General features: G+C 38.4%; 1 protein-coding gene across 3 annotated transcripts in view; it reads right to left on the bottom strand.

The window, feature by feature from the left end:
- Positions 1-19,675, bottom strand: part of SMOC1 (SPARC related modular calcium binding 1) — a 219,690-nt gene that overhangs the window by 13,047 nt on the left and 186,968 nt on the right. For all 3 annotated transcript variants that reach the window (XM_043988243.1, XM_043988242.1, XM_043988244.1), the window contains exons 8-10: positions 6,331-6,523; positions 5,515-5,597; positions 2,408-2,513 (exon numbers count right to left, since the gene is read on the bottom strand). In XM_043988243.1, coding sequence (XP_043844178.1) covers positions 2,408-2,513; positions 5,515-5,597; positions 6,331-6,523 — 382 coding nt within the window. The remainder of the gene's footprint in view (positions 1-2,407; positions 2,514-5,514; positions 5,598-6,330; positions 6,524-19,675) is intronic.

Genomic DNA, 19,675 nt, shown 5'->3' with positions numbered 1-19,675 from the left:
TTGATCTTAAGTGATAGGTTGGGTTCAAGCCACTCCCTAAGGGAACACAGTAGAGGAAAGTCCAAGGAAAACATGGATATAAAATAGGACAGTACCTTACCAGTACCTTGCAGGAAATCTCACATGCTGCCCTAGACTAAAATCCTTTTTTTTTTTTTAATCTTACTACCAGTTCTTAGATCAATGCTCTCCAATTACTTAAGAGTTATGATTCATTGATGGCAAATCTTGATCTTGTTCAATTCCCCTGGAGAAGGATGACCAAGAAATAGAGGCAGAGAAGGAATAATCAGAAAGGAGAGAAGAGAAACGAGACTCAGAAGATATAAATAAACAAGCGCAGGGAGGAAAGAGTCTCCAGGAGGGAGTGGTTAACAATGGCAAAAGTTTGAGGCTTTAAAAACAGACTTCACAAGTATAAGAGAGGGAAGCCATCATAAGACAGCAATTTGTGTGAAGATCTGGGAGCCTAAGTGGTTACAGACTCAATGTGAGTCAACAGTACGATGTAGAAATCAAAAAAGCTAATATAATTTTGGCCTGCACTGGCAGAATTGCTCCCAGGAACTGGAAAGTGATCATCGTACTCTGTTCTGGTTAGATTGATGTGGGCTGGAATCTGGGGTCCAATTGACCGTGAGTCGCCCCAAAAGAATTACAAGACCTAGAGTATTGGTTCAGTTCTTATTCATTACCTTTTAGGAAAGACAGTTGAGAAGTTTGGAATCATCCTTCTTAGCTGGAGGGCAGCTAAGATGGTGAGAGACCTGGAGTCGATGCTCCGTGAAGATTAGCTGAAGGAACTGCAGTTGTTGAGGTTGTCTTTAAACCCTTTTGTGGTTTATCCCAGACTACTGGAAATTTATAACCACTGACCAATGAGATGAATGACAATCCATAGGAAAATTCTCCAGCAGATTAAGTGAATGATATTAGCATTCAGAAAGAGAAGATAGGAATTATCATGGATTCATTAAGAAATCAAAGTTGACGGACTTCAATGTCCTCCCTAAACTGCTGGGTAGAGAAGGGTTTTCAGGATATTATGTATCCTCTGCCTGCTCTCCCATTTACCACCCTGGTGCTTCTGAGGTAGCTACCACAGACCCTGATTGCCTGGTGCCCTTTACTTTCTTATCACCTCCACAGAGCCAAGATAACCCGGTATACTTGAGACTCAAAATGGGGGTAGTTACAAGGGAATCTGAAGAAAGCAAAGAATTTTAGTCATTAGTAATCAGGTCCCAAGCCCCAATATCCTCTTTTTTTTGTTGTTTTTTGTGAGGCAATTGGGGTTAAGTGACTTGCCCAAGGTCACACAGCTAGTAAGTGTCAAGTGTCTGAGGCCGCATTTGAACTCAGGTCCTCCTGATTCCAGGGCCAATGCTCTATCCACTGCACCACCTAGCTGCCCCCCAATATCATCCTCTTATGCTGAGGGGAATATGTTTCTGAGCCATGTTACACAATAAAGCAAGACTAGAATGAAAAAATATATAAGCTACAGTGTTTGGGATTTTTTTTTTTCATAAAGGTCTGAAAATTGCTTCTTTTAATAGCCTCCAACTGAGAATCTAAAATCAAATGAAACCTTTGCCCTAGGGACTTTTTTTCTGACCCACTCCCCAGATTTCAATAATAATGGATGACACAATGATAAACTCACTTGAACTTAAGACAACTCATTTCTCATTAATAAAAGACAAAATAGCCTGCATAGCAGTGAGACCTACAGGAAGGGATTTTTCTCATGCTTAGTGTGAAGGCAGAGAAGATATCTATTACTTGGCCATGAGGGGCACATCTCATGAACTGGCATGCTACAAACCATGCAATCCAGAGATCCAACTCTATGTGGAGACCACGGCTTGACCAGGGTGAACTCTATATTTCTGTGTAAAGACAGTAACTTTGGGTTTGCTAATGAGGGTATCAGACCCTGGGGTCCTGAATCCTGATTCACTGACTGGTCCCTTGCTGTTTCTGATGTGAAAAGTCATATGAATGTGCTGGATATATGCTTAAAATTTGATTCCATACCCTGTTCTTCCCCCCATAGTTCTGCATAGTGTTTCCCTTCTCTTACCACTTCCATTCCTTCCACCATGCACACAACCCTTTGCTTCCATTTACAGCTCCCCATGCCCTAATCTAACTATTCTCTTCTATATCGTTTTACTAAAAACCAAGGAGATGTTTGGCCTACAAACAGAATACTAAAAAGCTATAGAGCAGTACATTCTGAGAAGCCAGGCAGGAGGAGAAACCAAAGGAAAAGTTTTCAACTGGACGTAGTCATATAATGAAGGGAAAAAAAGATTTACTCCATCCCTAAGCTCTTTCCTCCCCAAGCCTCTCTCACACTCTCTCCAGGTTCCTTGCCGAATCAAAAGAAAATCATACTTACCTCCCACCTCCAGTGGGTGCTGCAGAATTAATGGCCTGAACCATGTCTGTGGTGAGGGCATCTAACAAGCTGGTGATAAATTCCATTTTCTTCCCTTCTGGACAGCCTACAAGAGAGAAGTTGGCATGTCAACTAGACAAGGAATCTGCCTCTCCCAACTAGGATGGAAGACTGCATTCAAGTAAGTCATTTAGAAGTCATTTAGTCCAGCCTCTGGTCCTATGAAGGAGTGCCCTCTACAATATGCCTAACAAGTGGATGCAGCAAATATCTCCAATGACTGGGAGCCTTTCTGTAGAGGCAGCATATTTTATTTCCGGAAAGATGACTATTGGGGAGGTCTTCCTTATATTGAAACAAAATGTGTTCATCATACTTGTAACTCTCAGTCCTTGCCTACTGGGAACAAAATGAAAGTCTTCCCTTCAGATATTTGTTGGGTTTTTTTGTTTGTTTTTGGTGAGGCAATTGGGGTTAAGTGACTTGCCCAGGGTCACGCAGCTAGTAAGTGTCAAGTGATTGAGGCCGGATTTGAACTCAGGCCCTCCTGACTCCAGGGTCAGTGCTCTATCCACTGCACCACCTGGCTGCCCCATCCATTCCTTTCAGATATTTGAAGACAGTTAGCATGTCCTCTTAAGCGTTTTCTTGGGCAGCTAGGCAGTGCAATAGATAAGAGTGCCCGTCCTGCACAGGAAGACTCATCCTCATGAGTTCAAATCTTTCCTCAGACACTTACTAGCTTAACCCTGTCTGCCTCAGTTTTCTCATCTGTAAAATGAGCTGGAGAAGGAAATGGAAAAGCCCCTGCAGTATCTTTGTTCCCAAAGGGGACCACAAAGAGTCAGGCATAACTGAAAAACAACAAGCGTTCTCTTAATCAGGTTATGCATTCCCAATTCCTGCAACTGATCTTTGTCTGACAAGATTTCATGGCCTCTCACCAGCTTAGTTTCTCTACTTTAGATGGAGTCCAGTTTGTCTTTGTGAAATGTGGCACCCAGAAATAACACACATCCTTTAGCTGAGGTCTTACCGTGGCAGAAGAGAATGGAACAATCTCCAGGTATACCACATTTCTTCTACTCTTCCTTGACCAGACAACTTTCCTTCTTGGATTTTTCCTATCTTTAAATGCTTCTGTCATTATAATATTCTTCTGTCCTCCATAGGTGAGTATGCTAAGCTGGGACCCCAAGGTTCTGGTGGTCCTGCCACATTAGCAGTGTCAGGCTTTGTTTTCCCCTCAATTCACAAATACCAGAGGCACAGGATGATTCCTACATCCTTCTCTTGGAGATGCTAAGTATAAATGCAAACTATTGATAGCCATATGAAAGAATGTTCCAAATTACTACTAATAAAGGAAATGAAAATTAAAACAACACTGAGATTTCACCCATCAGTCTAGCAAAAATAACAGATGATGAAAATAATAAATGTCGAGGAGGCCTATGAAAAGACAGGGACATTAATGCACTGTTGGTAGACCTGTGAACTAGTCTGATTATTCTAGAAAACAACTTGGAATTATATAAAAAAATTACTAAACTGTATATTATTTCTTGGCTCAGTGAAGTCATTGCTAAGTACATATTCCAAGGAGGTTAAAGGAAGAGGGGAAGGAGTTAAAATACAAAAATATTGATAACATTACATTTTGTAGTTGCAAAGAGCTGTGTAGAAAATGGGTGCCCATTGATTGGGGAATGGCCAAACAAGCTGTCATAAATGAATGTAATAGAATTTTATTTTGCCATAAGAAATAATGAATATGATGAATTTGGAAAACTGGGAATATTTGTAGAAAATGATTCATCATTTTACTGATGAAACAGAAGAACAATCTATGTTGATCACAATAACGTAAAGGAAAACAACATTGAAAGATATCAGAATTCCCATCAGTGCAATGGCCAGTGGTGACTTCAGTATGGTGAAGCATGCCTCCTGCCTCCTCTGAAGAGAATTGGTGGACTAGTGGTGTGGAATGAAGGATACACTGTCAGATATGACAACGTGTCTCTTTCATTTAACTGTAATCCTTTGTTATATAATGGATAGTTCTGTTTGGGAAGGGTGATAAGGGATAAATACACATACACACGTATGTGTGCAGGTGCGCGCACGTGTGTGTGTGTGTGTGTGTGTGTGTGTATATAAAGAAAACGGGGAATAAAAGGCAGGGGTTCTCACGTTAGTTTTTCTACCTTCAGATCGACTCTGTGTAGCTGATCATGAAAATCCTTCTAATACCATACCAAAAAGGCCAATCCTAAAAGGGGATCATCTTATGACATAGAGTTCCAGTCTTTGCCTGAATCCTATTGTCACTGATACCAAGGAAAAGGTGCCTTATGTGAAGCTTAGAGGCTGCAGGGCTGATACTGTTAGTATTCAAAACCACATGTTTCTGATCTTGTTGCAAGAGGAGAATGCAAAAAAAAGTCAGGTGGAAAACTCTGGACTGCTATCACCTCTGGAAGCTGATGCACTTGTCTGGATATGCACATTTAAGTCTAATCCCGTGCTATTTGACACCATAGGGAGAGTCAGCCTATTACCTCCAAAGTGGGTGACATGCCCATAAAATGAGAGGCTCCTTCCAACCTGAATCTGGCTGATATTTTTCATGTGACCCATTTAAAAGGGGACTTGTGGGGGGGGGTGGGGGGAGGCAGCTAGGTGCTGCAGGGGATAAAGCACCAGCCCTGGATTCAGGAGGACCTGAGTTCAAATTTGGCCTCAGACACTTGACACTTACTAGCTGTGTGACCCTGGGCAAGTCACTTAACCCTCATTGCCCTGCCAAAAAAAAAAAAAAGACAAAAAATAAACCACCACCACACACACACACACAAAAAAAAAAAAACCCAAATGAGTCATTACCACTTTTGCATTAATAGACCTCTTTTCTCCATGGGGTCCCAAAGCACCCTCATGGTCAGTTTCTTATCCATCCTGAGGTAGGTCAGTGGATAGATAAGCAGTCAACATCCATACTTGGGAAAACATGGGTATAGAAAAGAGATGGGGAGATTTTTTTCCAGTGAAAGCAAAATGAAAGTGGGAAAAAAGACCCGGATAAGAAGCAGGTTTCATCCCACCTGGTAATTCTCTCTCTTTGAATGGATCATCCATTTCTGAACTCTTTGACCTGGCATCAGTCTCACATACAGGAGTCTCATATCTGGAGAAGATAAAGATGTGCTTTGGTTAAGATTGATTCACAATTTGTAGCTTTGCTCTTGTGGTTTAGAATTCATAAGAGAGCATCCAGTTATTTTTTATAATCCTATATAGAAGCTGTGAATTAGTCTAGAAACCAATTTGGAATTATATTAAAAAAATCACTAAATTGTATATTATCCCTTGACTGAGTAAAATCATTGCTAGGTCTATACTCCAAAGAGGTCAAAGGTAGAGGGAAAGGAGTTAAAAATACAAAAATATTGTTAGCAGTACATTTTATACTTACAAAGAACTGTAAGAGTTGTAAGGTGCCCATTGATTAGGGAATGACCAAATAAATTGTCATAAATGAATGTAATAGCATATTATTTTGCCATAAGAAATGATGGATATGAAGAATTTGGAAAACTTAGGAATATTTGTAGGAACTGATTCAGCATTTTGCTGATGAACCAGAACAGCAATCTCCTGGATGTCACAAATTAAACAAAATCATTAGAAATTATTCCAATCTATCATTTTAATTGTCCTTTTTCATTTGGATCACAAAAGCACTTTTAAAAGGTCATTATTCTTTTTTAGATGATTTAACCAATTAAGCATTCACAAAACTCAGGTAGCAAGACTCATGGATACCCATTATAAAGGGAAGGCTGTTTTTTGGATAAGATGAACATCTCTCATTCTTAGCATTTTTCTAGTCCTTAAAGCAAGTAGCTTGCCAGTCTTACCGAGTGGAAGTCCCAGGAAGTGGGCGTCCTGTGTCCACTAGGACACACCAACAATAGCCAGTGGACTGGTGGCACTGTACTGGCTTATAGAGCCCTCCGGGGGCACACTCTGGAATAACGATGCCCTCCCGGGGGTTCTGACGAGCCTCTTCTAGTGCACTTTGTCTTTCCTGGTCACATGAATGGACTTTCTCTATAAAAATCAAGAGAGACATGCCTTATCACTTCAAGGATATACCTACTGGGCCAAGACTCAAAACTAAAAGATGAGGACTTGGCCCAGACACATGAAAAGGATACTTTCACCAAAGAAGTGCCATAGAAAACCTTTATTATGGGGCCTGGCTTTTCTTTTTCTTGCTAATAACAGTGGTACCTACAAGTATGTAGTTCTAACTGCCAACTTAGCAAATATTTTGCTTTTTTTTTTTTTTTTTAATTTGGGTCTCCCTATTTCACCCACATTAGCCATTAATGGGCCAGAGCCCAACAACAATCCGCAAAGAAGCTCTAACACGCTTGATTTTTTTTTTAACCTGTACCAGTGAGCCCCTCATTAGGCAGCCTAGTACCCTCTTCTCCTGGGAGCCTACCATATTGATGATGATGGTGGTGGTGATGGTGGTGGTGGTGGTTACCATTTATAATGTACCTACTATGTGCCAGGCACTGTGCTAAATGCTTGATAAATATCTCATTTCATCCTCACCACAAGCCTGAGAGGTAGATGCTATTATTATTACCCCCATTTTACAGATGAGGATCTTAAATGCAAATGGCATTTAAGCGACTTGCTCAGGGTTACACAAGCAGTTATCTTTCTGAGGCTAAATTTGACTCAGGTCTTTCTGACTCCAGGCTTAGCACTCCCAGACTTAATGTGGACACTCAATCAGCTTTAACCCTTGCTGCTGCTCAGAACTCCCAAGATCAAGTGATCCACCAACTTCAGCCTCCTCAACAGCAAGAACTACAGCATGAATTCCCATTCATGATGGTGGTCTCTGTATCATTATTAAAGCCAGAGAGTGTGATACAGGAAAGCATAGGCTATAGCCTATCAAGGAACTTTGTCATGTCATCTTATTTCTCCATCTAACCCATGTCTATGTCTCATTGCCTTTTTTTTTCTTTTTTTGCAGGGCAATGGGGGTTAAGTGACTTGCCCAGGGTCACACAGCTAGTAAGTGTCAAGTGTCTGAGGCCGGATTTGAACTCAGGTACTCCTGAATCCAGGGCCGGTGCTTTATTCACTGTGCTACCTAGCCGCCCCCTCATTGCCTTTTTTAATGCTAAAGGTATATATCTAAAACAAAAAACAAAAAAAAACCTAGTATTATTTGCAATGGAGAAACACTAGAAACTTTTCCAATACATAAACAGGTAAAAAACAAGGATACCACTGTCCCCACTATTATTTGACATGTTAGCTATAACAATAAGAGAAGGAAGCTAAAGGCATTAATATCTACAAAGAGGAGAAAATAATTATCCTTATTTTCTGAAAACATGATGATTTGCCAGAGACAAAGAAACTTTAAAGTAGCAGAATGAAAAATAAGTCCACAAAAATCATAGCCATTTCCATATAGTAATAACAAAATGTAGAAGAAAACAATAGAAAGGATAATCCCATTTTACAAAAGCCTACAAGATACATAAAACATTTGGAAGTCAATCTAGATTCCTAAGTCACACTTAAAACATTTAAACACAATTATAGAGAACTCTTTAAAGACTGTGGCCCATCAACTTGCACAACCTTCTTAAAGATAGTGCTTGTGATAATGGTCTTGAGAACCTTGTAGAATTCTTAGCCTGCCATATAAAATACCTTTTATGATAATAAGAATATGCAAATTACTATAAGGTAAATAACAAAAATGAACTAATGGTAGAATTTTATTCAAACCTGTTCCAGGCCATGGAAACTAGTAGAGACCCCCTAAGATACCACTAATAACATTCTTTCTTCGGGCAAAAAAAAGCCCTTACCTACCAAATCAGTGTTATTTCCAGCTCTTTTCTTCAGTGTCTCCTAATCCATATTTATCTTACTCTTTCCAGATTCAAGAACATTTTTCTTTTTTAAAAAAATTAAATTTGATTTAAAATTTTTTTTACAATTACATGTAAAGATATTTTTGAGCTCCATTTTTTTCTCCCACCCTCTCTTCCCTCCCTCCCCCCCATATAGGTTATCCATTACAATAATGTTAAACATATTTCCACATTAATCATGTTGTAAGAGAAGAATCAGAACAAAAGGAAAAAAAATACAAGAAAGAATAACAACAACAACAAAAAGGAACAACAAAAGTGGAATAGTATGCTTCAATCTGCAGTCAGACGCCATAGTTCTTTTTTGAATGAGGAGAGCATTTCCCACCATAAGTCTTTTAGCATTATCTTGGATCATTGTATCGCTGAGAAGAGTTAAGTCAAGAACATTTTTCTTTTTCTTTTTCTTTTTTTTTTTTTGGTGAGGCAACTGGGGTTAAGTGACTTGCCCAGGGTCACACAGCTAGTAAGTTTAAATGTCTGAGGCTGGATTTGAACTCAGGTGCTCTTGAATCCAGGGCCGGTGCTCTATACACTGCGCCATCTAGCTGCCCCAAGAACATTTTTATTGAGGGTAAAACTAGAGCAAAGTGCCTAGACTCCCTAGAAATGCTGACCCTGAGTATAAAACCACCACCCATCAGTTCCTATGATCCGTGAGAAGGGCAAAAAAGAATAGGTGGGAAGTCAGCTAAATTGGGGGCTCAATTTTTAAACTTAAGTCTCCAGCTAAGATATCTTTGTGCTACCTTCAGAAGAAACCTCGGGGCAGCTAGGTGGCACAGTGGATAGAACACCGGCCTTGGAGTCAGGAGCACCTGAGTTCAGGTCCGGCCTCAGACACTTAACACTTACTAGCTGTGTGACTCTGGGCAAGTCACTTAACCCCAATTGCCTCACTAAAAAAAAAAAAAAAGAAGAAGAAACCTCGAGTACTTTTCAAGGTCACCCAGATCCAAAGGTCTTTTTTAAAACTTATTTTCCTGACTCAAATTTTATAACAAAAATAGAACACAAGAAGAGAACATTGACCCCCAACAAAAACAACAGCAGCTTTTTTGTTAATGCCATATCCATGGAGCATATCATCACTGACACTCTCCAGTACCTTAGTGTGGTGAGGAGGTGATATTAGGTTTCTCCAAGGTCATTCCAGTAGAGTACAAACTCTGGCAGGTCTTTAATAAGTAAGGAAGGCAAGTACAAGCCTTGCAATAAATGGAGTGACTATTTGCCTGGGACCAGTCTACCTAAATTGCAAAAGGCTTATCGCCAGAAGATTGGTCACCAGGTGATAATTATTTTTGGCCACAGCAGCCCATAAAGAATGTCTAGTGCACAGAAGGGCTCTATCTTCATCAGTGGAGGTAGCATTAATGCTGATGATATCATGGATATTTTTAAGTGTTGAGGTTTATGTAATATAGCTCTTTGACTGGAGCTTTAAATTAATTTATTATATAGGCCACCATTCTGAAGTAATAAAGGTGACTGAAAGAAAAACCAGGAACTGGAAGTTAGAACTTAGGATATGAGGGATACAAATTTCCACCATCAGAATCCACCGTCACTATCCGCCAGTTTTTGTGAGCATGTGAAATAAAGCCCTAAATAAACCACCTTACTAAAAGACAAAAAGAGCAATGGCTTTACACTTTGGACCCTGTTAGGAGATTTCTAGAAATCGCTGACAGCTATTCTCAAATGTTTACAGAGAGCTTGGTGACTTCATAGGTCAATCAAAATGTCATATACTCATAAAATAGAATAGAAACTGAAAATATAAGTTCGGAATACTTAGTTCATTTAGACCAGAAACTCAGTCTGAATTAGTAAAAAAGTCAACTGTAGAATGCTTTTAAAGAAGTTTAAGGTCTGTTGTTTTCAACTTACTCAAACTTGGTTTACAGTGCTTTCAAGAAGAGACCTCTCTTTAAGGAATACCTAAGCATGATTTATATATTTATTAATATTAAGTCTTTAAAATAATAATGTGTTTTTAAATGAATAGACTAAAAGGTCTCAATTGAAAGGTTTTTTTTTTCCTTTTTACTGTTATTTTGCTCTGAAAAATCTGTTTTCCCTTAAGAAATACAGATAATTTCATCTCAGTCCCAATTCAATTATTCTCTATTACCTGGGTTCAAATGAGGAAAAGGAAAGGAATATGCATTTATATAGTGTCTGGTATATCCCAGGCACTGTGCTAAGTGTTGTTGTTGTTGTTGTTTGTTTTGTTTTTTAACAAATATTACCTCATTTGATAGAGAGGCTATGAGGTGGGGCGGCTAGGTGGTGCAATGGATAAAGCACCCAGCTCTGGATTCAGGAGGATCTGAGTTCAGATCTGGCCTCAGACACTTGACACTTACTAGCTGTGTGACCCTGGGCAAGTCACTTAACCCTCATTGCCCTCAAAACAAAACAAACAAAAAAAGATCAACGAGAGGCTATGAGGTATAATAGAAGGAGTAGAGGAATTAGAATCAGAGGGAAGCAAGTTCATTTCAGGCGCTTATGCTTATGTTACCTTGACCTTTCTCTTTTGGGGCCTCAGTTTCCTTTTGTATAAAATGAAGGCATCCAGGCTAGATGATTTCTAAAGTTCCTTTCAGATTTAAAATTTATGATCCTATAGAGTTCTATTATAAAGAGAAATTAAATGCTTCCAAGAATTCATTTGCCAGTTCTTATCTAAAGGTCACGCACTGATAAATCTTTTTTTATAAAATGAGATAATATTTGTAAAGTACTTAGCACAGTGCTTGGCATATAGTAGATACTACGTAAATTCTTATTCCTTTCCCTTTCCCTCTGCCCCTATTTATAACTATCCCAATCACCAGCTAGAGATAGTAATTTGGCTTAACTCTTTTCAGTGCAGAGAGTAAGAACATTCCTTGAACTACTTGAAGAAACTGGATTCAATCTTTCTTTTACTTGAAGATCCCAATCTCAGATTTGGACTCTTTGTTATGTTCCACCCTCAGCAGGTCTTCCACAAAAGGAATATTTCAATCCCTACCTGTTACTTCTCCCAAAGATGGTGAAGTTGGTCTCTCAGTCACTTATGGCTTGAAATAAGTTGTCCAATCATAAAAAAGGGAAAGGGACCCACGTGTACCAAAATATTTATAGCTACTCTTTTTGTGGTGGCAAAGAATTGGAAATCAAGGCAATGCCCATCAACTGGGAATGGTTAAACAAGTTGTGGTATATGAATGTAATGGAATACTATTGTGCTATAAGAAATGATGAGCAGGCAGATTTCAGAAAAACTTGGAAAGACTTAAGTAGACTGATGCTGAGTGAAGTGAGCAGAACCAGAAGAACATCATACATGGTAACAGCAACATTGTGTGGTGATTAACTGTGATAGGCTTGGCTCTTCTCAGCAGTGCAACGATCCAAGACAATTTCAAAGAACTCATGATGGAAAATGTTCTCCACATCCAGAAAAAAGAACTGTGGATTCTGAATGCATACTGTTTCTACTTTTTGATTGTTTTTATTTTTTTTCTTTTTGAAGGTTTTCCCCTTGTGTTCTGATTCTTCTTTCACAAAATGACTAATGCAGAAAAAATAAGAAAAAGAAAAAAAGCTGTCCAGAAGTAGGAACTATTTTAAAGGCCTGCTTTTTTCCTTGGAAAGGTTCGGAAAAGGGCAATCTATCTTACAGTGGGAATCAGGATCTTAAATGACACTAAAAGTGTTTGATACAGGAATAAGTACTCAAAAGCAGATCACTTTCTTTTCTTGGGGACTTTTTTCAAACAAAAGGCATACAGTGAATACCCATTATGTTTCATCACTGTACCAGGTAAGACAAGTGATGTAAATGATGCAGAAGAGGTCAAACAATAATTAAAACAAAAACTCATCTCAAAATAAAATAATAAAAACATAAAATCATAATAAAAACAAAAACTCATTTAGGAATTTACCTAAAAACAAAGCAGAGATCTTAAGAAGTAATAGAGGGGGCAGCTAGGTGGTGCAGTGGATAGAGCACCGGCCCTGGATTCAGGAGGACCTGAGTTCAAATCCAGCCTCAGACACTTAACACTTACTAGCTGTGTGACCCTGGGCAAGTCACTTAACCCCAGTTGCCTCTCTTAAAAAAAAAAAAAAAGAAGTAATAGAGAACCACTGGAGTTTGAGTTGAGGAGAGGTTGAGTTAGACCTGAGCTTCAGGAAAATCATTTGGGAAGATAGATTGGAGTGAGGAGACACTTAAGGCCAGGATGCCAGCAAAGAAGCTATTAAAATTAGCCAAGAGAGATTATGTGCTGCTGAATGAAGCCAGAGGAAATCGCAAAACTGTGCTGCCTGGGTTCTCTACTAATTTGTTACATAAATCTCCGACTGGGCCCTCACCACAGCAAGGCAAACCCTTTACATCTCTCTAATTAACTCACTTTTCCACTCTGCACGGTCATTTTTCTAACCCTTTTCATTCCTACTCAAACCTCCCATGGCTTTCACTCTCCTACCCTCTTACCTGAGACCCTTGCCTCGCATTAAAAAAAATTGTATTCCCCCCCCCAATTACATGTAAAAATAATGAATATATACATACATATATCACGCCTATGCAATTATTTGTCTTTATTTTTAGAAAAAATGTTTTATAGTTGTATTTAATTGCTCTATGTTGGTTTTTGTATATATGCCATACATATGCATATTTTAATTCACATTCAGTAATCACCAAAGATCTATTATAGATAGCTCTTCTAAAATTCTATTCACATACTTAATTTCTTTGTTTTTTTATCTTTTTAAAGATTTATTTAGTTACAAAGAGGTCATATTTATATCCCTCAATATTATAGTTTTTCCTTCTACTTCTGTTATTTGATTAGCTTTTCATGGGCAGTCATGTGAAACATTTCCATGCATCCAAAACACAGAATTAAAAAAAAAACACAAGAAAAATAAAGAAACTAATGAAAAAATATGCTTTTATCTGCATTCATCAGTTTTTTCTTCTGGAAATGGGTAGCATTTTTCATCATAAGTCCTTCAGAATTGTCTTGGATCATTGTGTTGCTGAGAATAGCTAAATAATTCATAGCTGATGGTCATGCAAAATTACTGTTAGTGTATACAATGTTCTTCTGGTTCTACTCATTTCATTTTGCATCAGTTAATGTAAGTCTTTCCAGGTTTTTCTGAAATCAACCTGCTTGTCATTTCTTATAGTACAATAGTATTCTGTCACAATCATATACAACAACTTGTTCAGCCATCCCCCAAATTGATAACTGGCTTCACATTTTACTGAAAACAATTTGAGGTCATTAACTGAGGGCACTTTCTTCCCTCCTCTTTATCTCATATCACCCAGATACCTTCTGCCACTATCTCCTTCTTCACCCTTGTCTCACATGAAGAAGTGGCCCTTCTTCCAAGGAAAATGCTCTACAGGCATGTGATCTTATTCCAGCCTGTCTTCTCCAAAAGATTGCGCCCCCCTTTATTATCCCACCCTCTCGCTGATCTTCAGTCTCTCTCTGCCTATTGGCTGCTGCTTCCTTACTACTTAAATATTCTTATGTTTCCACCATCCTCAAAAAGCCCTCATTTGATCCAACCATCCCCAATAACTATTATTCCATATCTCTCTTGCCTTTTGGGCTGTGAACACCTTGAAAAGGCCATCTATAATGAATGCTTATACTTCCTTTCCTCTTGCTCTTTTTTTAACTGCCTGAAGTCTGTCTTCCAACCTCATCATTCAATTGAAACTGATTTCTCCAAAGTTACTAATGAACTCTTGTTTAATCTAATGGACTTTTCTCAGTTCTCATATTTCTTGACTTCTCTACTGCCTTTGACACTAATGCCTATCCTTTTCTCCTTGATACTCTTCCCTGTAGCTTTTTGTTGACTGTAGCCTGTCTTGGTTCTCCTTCTACGCACCTGACCACTCCTTCTTAGTCTCCTCTGCTGGATCTTCATCCAGGCCATTCCCACTAACCATGAGTAGTGTCTTACAAGGCTCTGTCCTAGGCCCTCTACTCTCCTCCCTCTGTCCCATTTCACTTGGTGATTTCATTAGCTCCCATGGATTTAATTATTACATTTATACTGATGAAATCTCAGACCTACTTATCTAGCCTTAACTTTTCTGCTGACCTCCAATCTCCCATCCCCAAGTGCTTAGCAGACATCTCCAACTAGATATTCTATTTTGGTTTTTTTGTTTTGTTTTTGCGGGGCAATGAGGGTTAAGTGACTTGCCCATGGTCACACAGCTAGTAAATGTCAAGTGTCTGAGGCAGGATTTGAACTCAGGTCTTCCTGAATCCAGGGCCAGTGCTTTATCCACTGTGCCATCTAGCTTCCCCCACAACTAGATATTCTGTAGACATCTTAAACTCAACCTGTCCCAAATGGAACTCTTCTTTCCTTCTCTTTTATTATGAAGGGCATCACCATCTCCCTAGTCACCCAGGCATCATCCTCAACTCCTCCCTCTCTCTCATCCTCTATAACCAACTATTGCTGAAGTCTGTATATTTTACCTTCTTAACATCTCTCATATATAGCCCCTTCTCTCATCTGACACTAAAAGCACCTTCAGTTATGGCAATAGTCTTCTGGTAGTTTTCCTTACTTCAAATCTTTCCTCACTCCAATTCATCTTCCACTCAGCTGTCAGTGATCTTCCTCAAGCACTCTATGTCACCCCCTCACTCACTAAGTTCCCATGGCTCCCTATCATCTCTAGGATTGCATATAAAATCCTGTCTAATATTAGAAGCCCTTCCTAATCTACCCCACCCAGCTTCCTAATTTTCTTGCACCACACACTCCCCACCCAATACTTTGTGATCCAGTCACATTGGCCTCCTTCCTTTGCCTTGAAAAAGACACTCCAACTTCCGACTGGACATTTTCATTGGTTGCCCTTCACATACAGAATGCTCTCCCTCTTCATCTCTGCCTCCTGGCTTCCTTCAAGACCCAGCTAAAATCCCACCTTCTATAGGTAGCCCTTCCTTATACCTCATAATCCTAGTTATTACTTCCAATTTATCCTGTATATGTCTTTTTTTGGGGGGGGGGGCAGGGCAATGAGGGTTAAGTGACTTGCCCAGGGTCACACAGCCAGTAAGTGTCAAGTGTCTGAGGCCGGATTTGAACTCAGGTCCTCCTGAATCCAGGGCCAGTGCTTTAGCCACTGCACCACCTAGTTGCCCCTATCCTGTATATGTCTTGTTTGTACGTGGTTTTAAAAATATTCTCTTCCTTATTATATTATGAGCAGGGACTCCATTTTGCCTTACTTTGTAGTCCTAGGGCTTAGCACAGTACCTGGAGCATAATAGGTACTTAATAAATGTTTACTGAATGAATGAATGAATGAATTAGGGTGGTGACAGCATGAGTGGAGAAGACACAAATGCAAGAGATGCTACCGAGGTAGAACCGACAAGTTTAGTAACTGTTGGGTAAGGGAAAGTTTGAGAATTAAGGATGACACTGAGTCTATAAATCTGAGTAAATGTCATCCTTGACAGAAGTAGGGAAGTTCAGAAGATGGGTAGATTTGGGGAGAGAAATAATGACTCCTATTTTTAACATACTGAGTTTGAGATGCCTATGGAATATCCAGTTTGAAATGTATAATCATCAGTTGGTGATACTGAACTGAAGTTAAAAACAGATACCACAGCTAGATACACCATCAGCAAGGCCATGACACACCGGAAGAGAGGGAGCAGAAGGAAAAGAAGATGCAAGAGAGCTTTGGGGGGGTACAACCACAGGTAGGAGGTAGGATATGAATATAGTCTTAAAAAAATAAAGAAAACATTTAAGCTATGTTCCCTGCAATTAGCCCTAACCTCATCCGCTAATCTAATCCCTCTAGACTCCTGGCAAAAATGAACAAAATATTTAAGTAAAGCTTTTTACAGCTAGTTAATTTCTAGTTAAGATGGTGATGTGAAAGTTCATAAAGGAGTCTAGCAGAGAAAAAATTATAAAGGTTATTATCATATTTGAACAGATGGAAGGGGCCAAATGATTATTAAGTGTTTATATTCTAATGTAGGAGGATAAAGAAATGTCTCTTCAGAATTTCAATATCTTCAAGGGTCACAGAGGAAGTCAGCAAAGACAAAGATAGGGATGAGGTGTGGTTTGGGTCTGTTTTGCTGTTTTTAAAGGAGGAAAGAAAAGGGAGTCAAGAGGAGCGTACTAGGAAAGAAATGAGGAAGAGGAGGAAGTTGCTATTTTTTCAAAATTGGAGTGTGCCAAAAGAAGCCAAGAGAAACATGGCAAAAAGGCTACTCATGAACTTCACTCTTATTTAAGTCTAATGAAGAAAAGATGAACACACACAGAGATACATCCAGATAGGGTTTGGTAAAGAAACATAAAAAAATAGGGAAGGGATACGGAGATGGGGGATGCTGTTTTTAAAAAGATGCTAGAGTTGAGAAGGAAATAATCACTGACAGCAAAAACTTCAACTTCAGAGGGTAGATGATAAGTGGTGGTGGTGCGGAGGTATTGCAAGTTAAGGGGGTCAAAAAGAGACAAAGGAGTCTTAAGAACTAGAGAATGCAGTATGGGTTTGGTGAAGTGAGGAACAGCAGAGGAGTAGGAAGACACTGTTTCGATTACAAATAATTCTTTGATCATATTCCTTCCCTTTCTCTACCTCCTTCTTTCTAAAGGGTAGAGGGGGGAAGACAGAGACAAAAGTGAGAAAAAAGAGTAAGAGGATATGAATAGGGATAGGGATAGGAAGTGGCACCTCTGAATTTTACTAATATAGGGACTACTAAGAGGAAATTCCCCCTATCAACACAATCACCTTCTCTGCAATTTCTATTTTACAGAGTTATCTAGAGGAGTGAAAGTTTAAGTGATTTGTCTAGGATCACAGTCAATATGGTCAAAAGGTAATACACAGACCCAAGTCTTCCTGGCTGTAAGACCAACTTTCTATTCACTACATCATTGCTGTCTAAAGAGGTAGGGGTGTGTGTGTGGCGGGGGGGGGGGGGGGGCCCCCGCAGCTAGGTGCTGCAGTGGATTAAGCACCAGCTTAACAGGAGGACCTGAGTTCAAATTTGACCTCAGACACTTGACACTTACCAGCTGTGTGACCCTGGGCAAGTCACTTAACCCTCATTGCCCCCAAAAAACAAACAAACAAAAAACCCAAACAGGTAGGTGGGGTTAGAGAAATGCACATTAATCAATTATCATAATCATGAACATGAATGGGATAAATTCACCCTCAAGACAGAGAAGGGTAGCAGAATCTAACACAGGAACACCTGAATCATAAAAAAATTCACATAGAGTTAAAATAAGGGCATGGAGAAATATTTATTATGTCTCAGGTGAATTCCCCCCCCCACACACACCAAAAGGAATGGCAATCATGAAATGGGACAAGGCAAGTAAAAATCAACATAGCTAAAAGAATTAAGTAGGGAAACTATATTGTACTTGAATGTACTAGAGATAATTACATAAAATCAATTCTTTATATGCATATATGTGTGTATGTATATAAATGTGTGTGTATATCTAGAATGATGTGACATCTAAAGTACTTAAAAGAAATGCTTAATCAAATAGCAGAGAAAAATAGAAGGAAAACTTATAATATTTAGCAACCTAAATATGTCCTTTTCATAACTAAATAAATCTAAAAACTAATAAAAATAAAGAAATTAGCTAGATAAAATAGATCTTTGGTGATTACTGAATAGGAATCTTAATAAGCATATGCATGACATATTTACAAAATTGACATAAAGTAATTAAATGAACACAACTACAAAACCCTCTAAAAATAAAAACAAGTAATTGCATAGATGTGCATATAGATATATATATATGTATATGTTCTTTATTCATTATTGGGATGAGTCAATGTAAGAAAAGTGATGAGGCTAAATTAATTGGTCAATTCAGTAACACCTCATAATAGATCTAGGCAAAATAACAAAATTTATCTGGAGGAAGAAGAGCTCAAGAATCTCAAGGTAAATAATGAAAAAAAAACTAGGAAAGAAGGGATGCTAGTAGTTTCACATCTCAAAATATACTAGTTGGTACTGGTCAAAAATAGAAAATATCAGTAGAACAGATTACATAAAGATTAAAAAATCAACAGAACATAATAACATAGAATGATAAATTCAAGAACTCTAGTGGGGTAAGTATTTACTACTTGACAAAAACAGGGAAAATTGGAAAACAGTGTCTTAGAAATTATGTTTAGGCTAACATATTAATTATATATCACAATAAACTCTAAATGTTTACGTGACCTAGTTATGAAATATCCCATCATAAACAAACTAATATGAGGAAGATGATACCTTTCACAGAGATGGATGTAAGAAGAGTTCTTCACCAAGAATGGGAGAGAGAAGGTAACAAAAGATAAAAAGGACAATTTCGATTACTCAAAATTGAAAATTTTTCACTCAAAATCAATGCACTGAGAATTAGAAGGGAAATAGTCAATTAGGAAAAGTTTTTACAATGGATTTCTCTAATTAAGGTCTGATACTCAAGATATAGGAGAACTTATACAAATAGAAAAGCAAAAGGCAAGCTATGCACAACTATATAAATTTTTTTAAAAATCACTAAAATATGAGAATTGCAAATTAAAACAACTCATGCCCATTACATTGGCCAAGATGATGAACAAGGAAAAGAACAATTGTTGAAGGGGTTACAGAAGAATATATACAATAAATCCACTGTTGGTAGAGCAATAAATTAATCCAAACAATCTGGAGGACATTTTAACTATATCCAAAAAGTCAATAAACTGTTCATACTTTTTGACCCAACAACACCATTACTACTAGCATTATACCCAAATGGGTCAAAAGAAAGAAGGAAAGGACCTACATGAACAAAAACATCTGTAGCAGCACTTTTTGTTATAGCAAAGAACTAAAAACAAAAACAAAGGAAGTGCCAATAAATCAGAATGGCTGAATGAATAATGGGTTGTTACTGTGCAATAAGAAACAATATAAGGATTAGGTTAAAAGAAAACTTGAAAGACTTGTACTAGCTGATGAAGAGTAAAGTAGCAGAACCAGGAAACCAATTTATGTAGTTATTACAATACTTGGAAGGACAACAACTTTGAAAGATAATAACTCTTGGTCAAATGGATTGACCAACCATGAATCTACAAGATTGAATGAATCATGCTTTCTTACTGTTGGCAGTGAGGTGATAAGCTAGAAGAAGAAAACTAGGCATGTTTTTAGATTTGTGGATT

This window comes from Dromiciops gliroides, chromosome 2, assembly GCF_019393635.1.
Source record: "Dromiciops gliroides isolate mDroGli1 chromosome 2, mDroGli1.pri, whole genome shotgun sequence".
NCBI lineage: Eukaryota > Metazoa > Chordata > Mammalia > Microbiotheria > Microbiotheriidae > Dromiciops > Dromiciops gliroides.
Note: the sequence above shows the minus strand (reverse complement) of the source record. Positions and strands in the feature narration are given on the sequence as shown.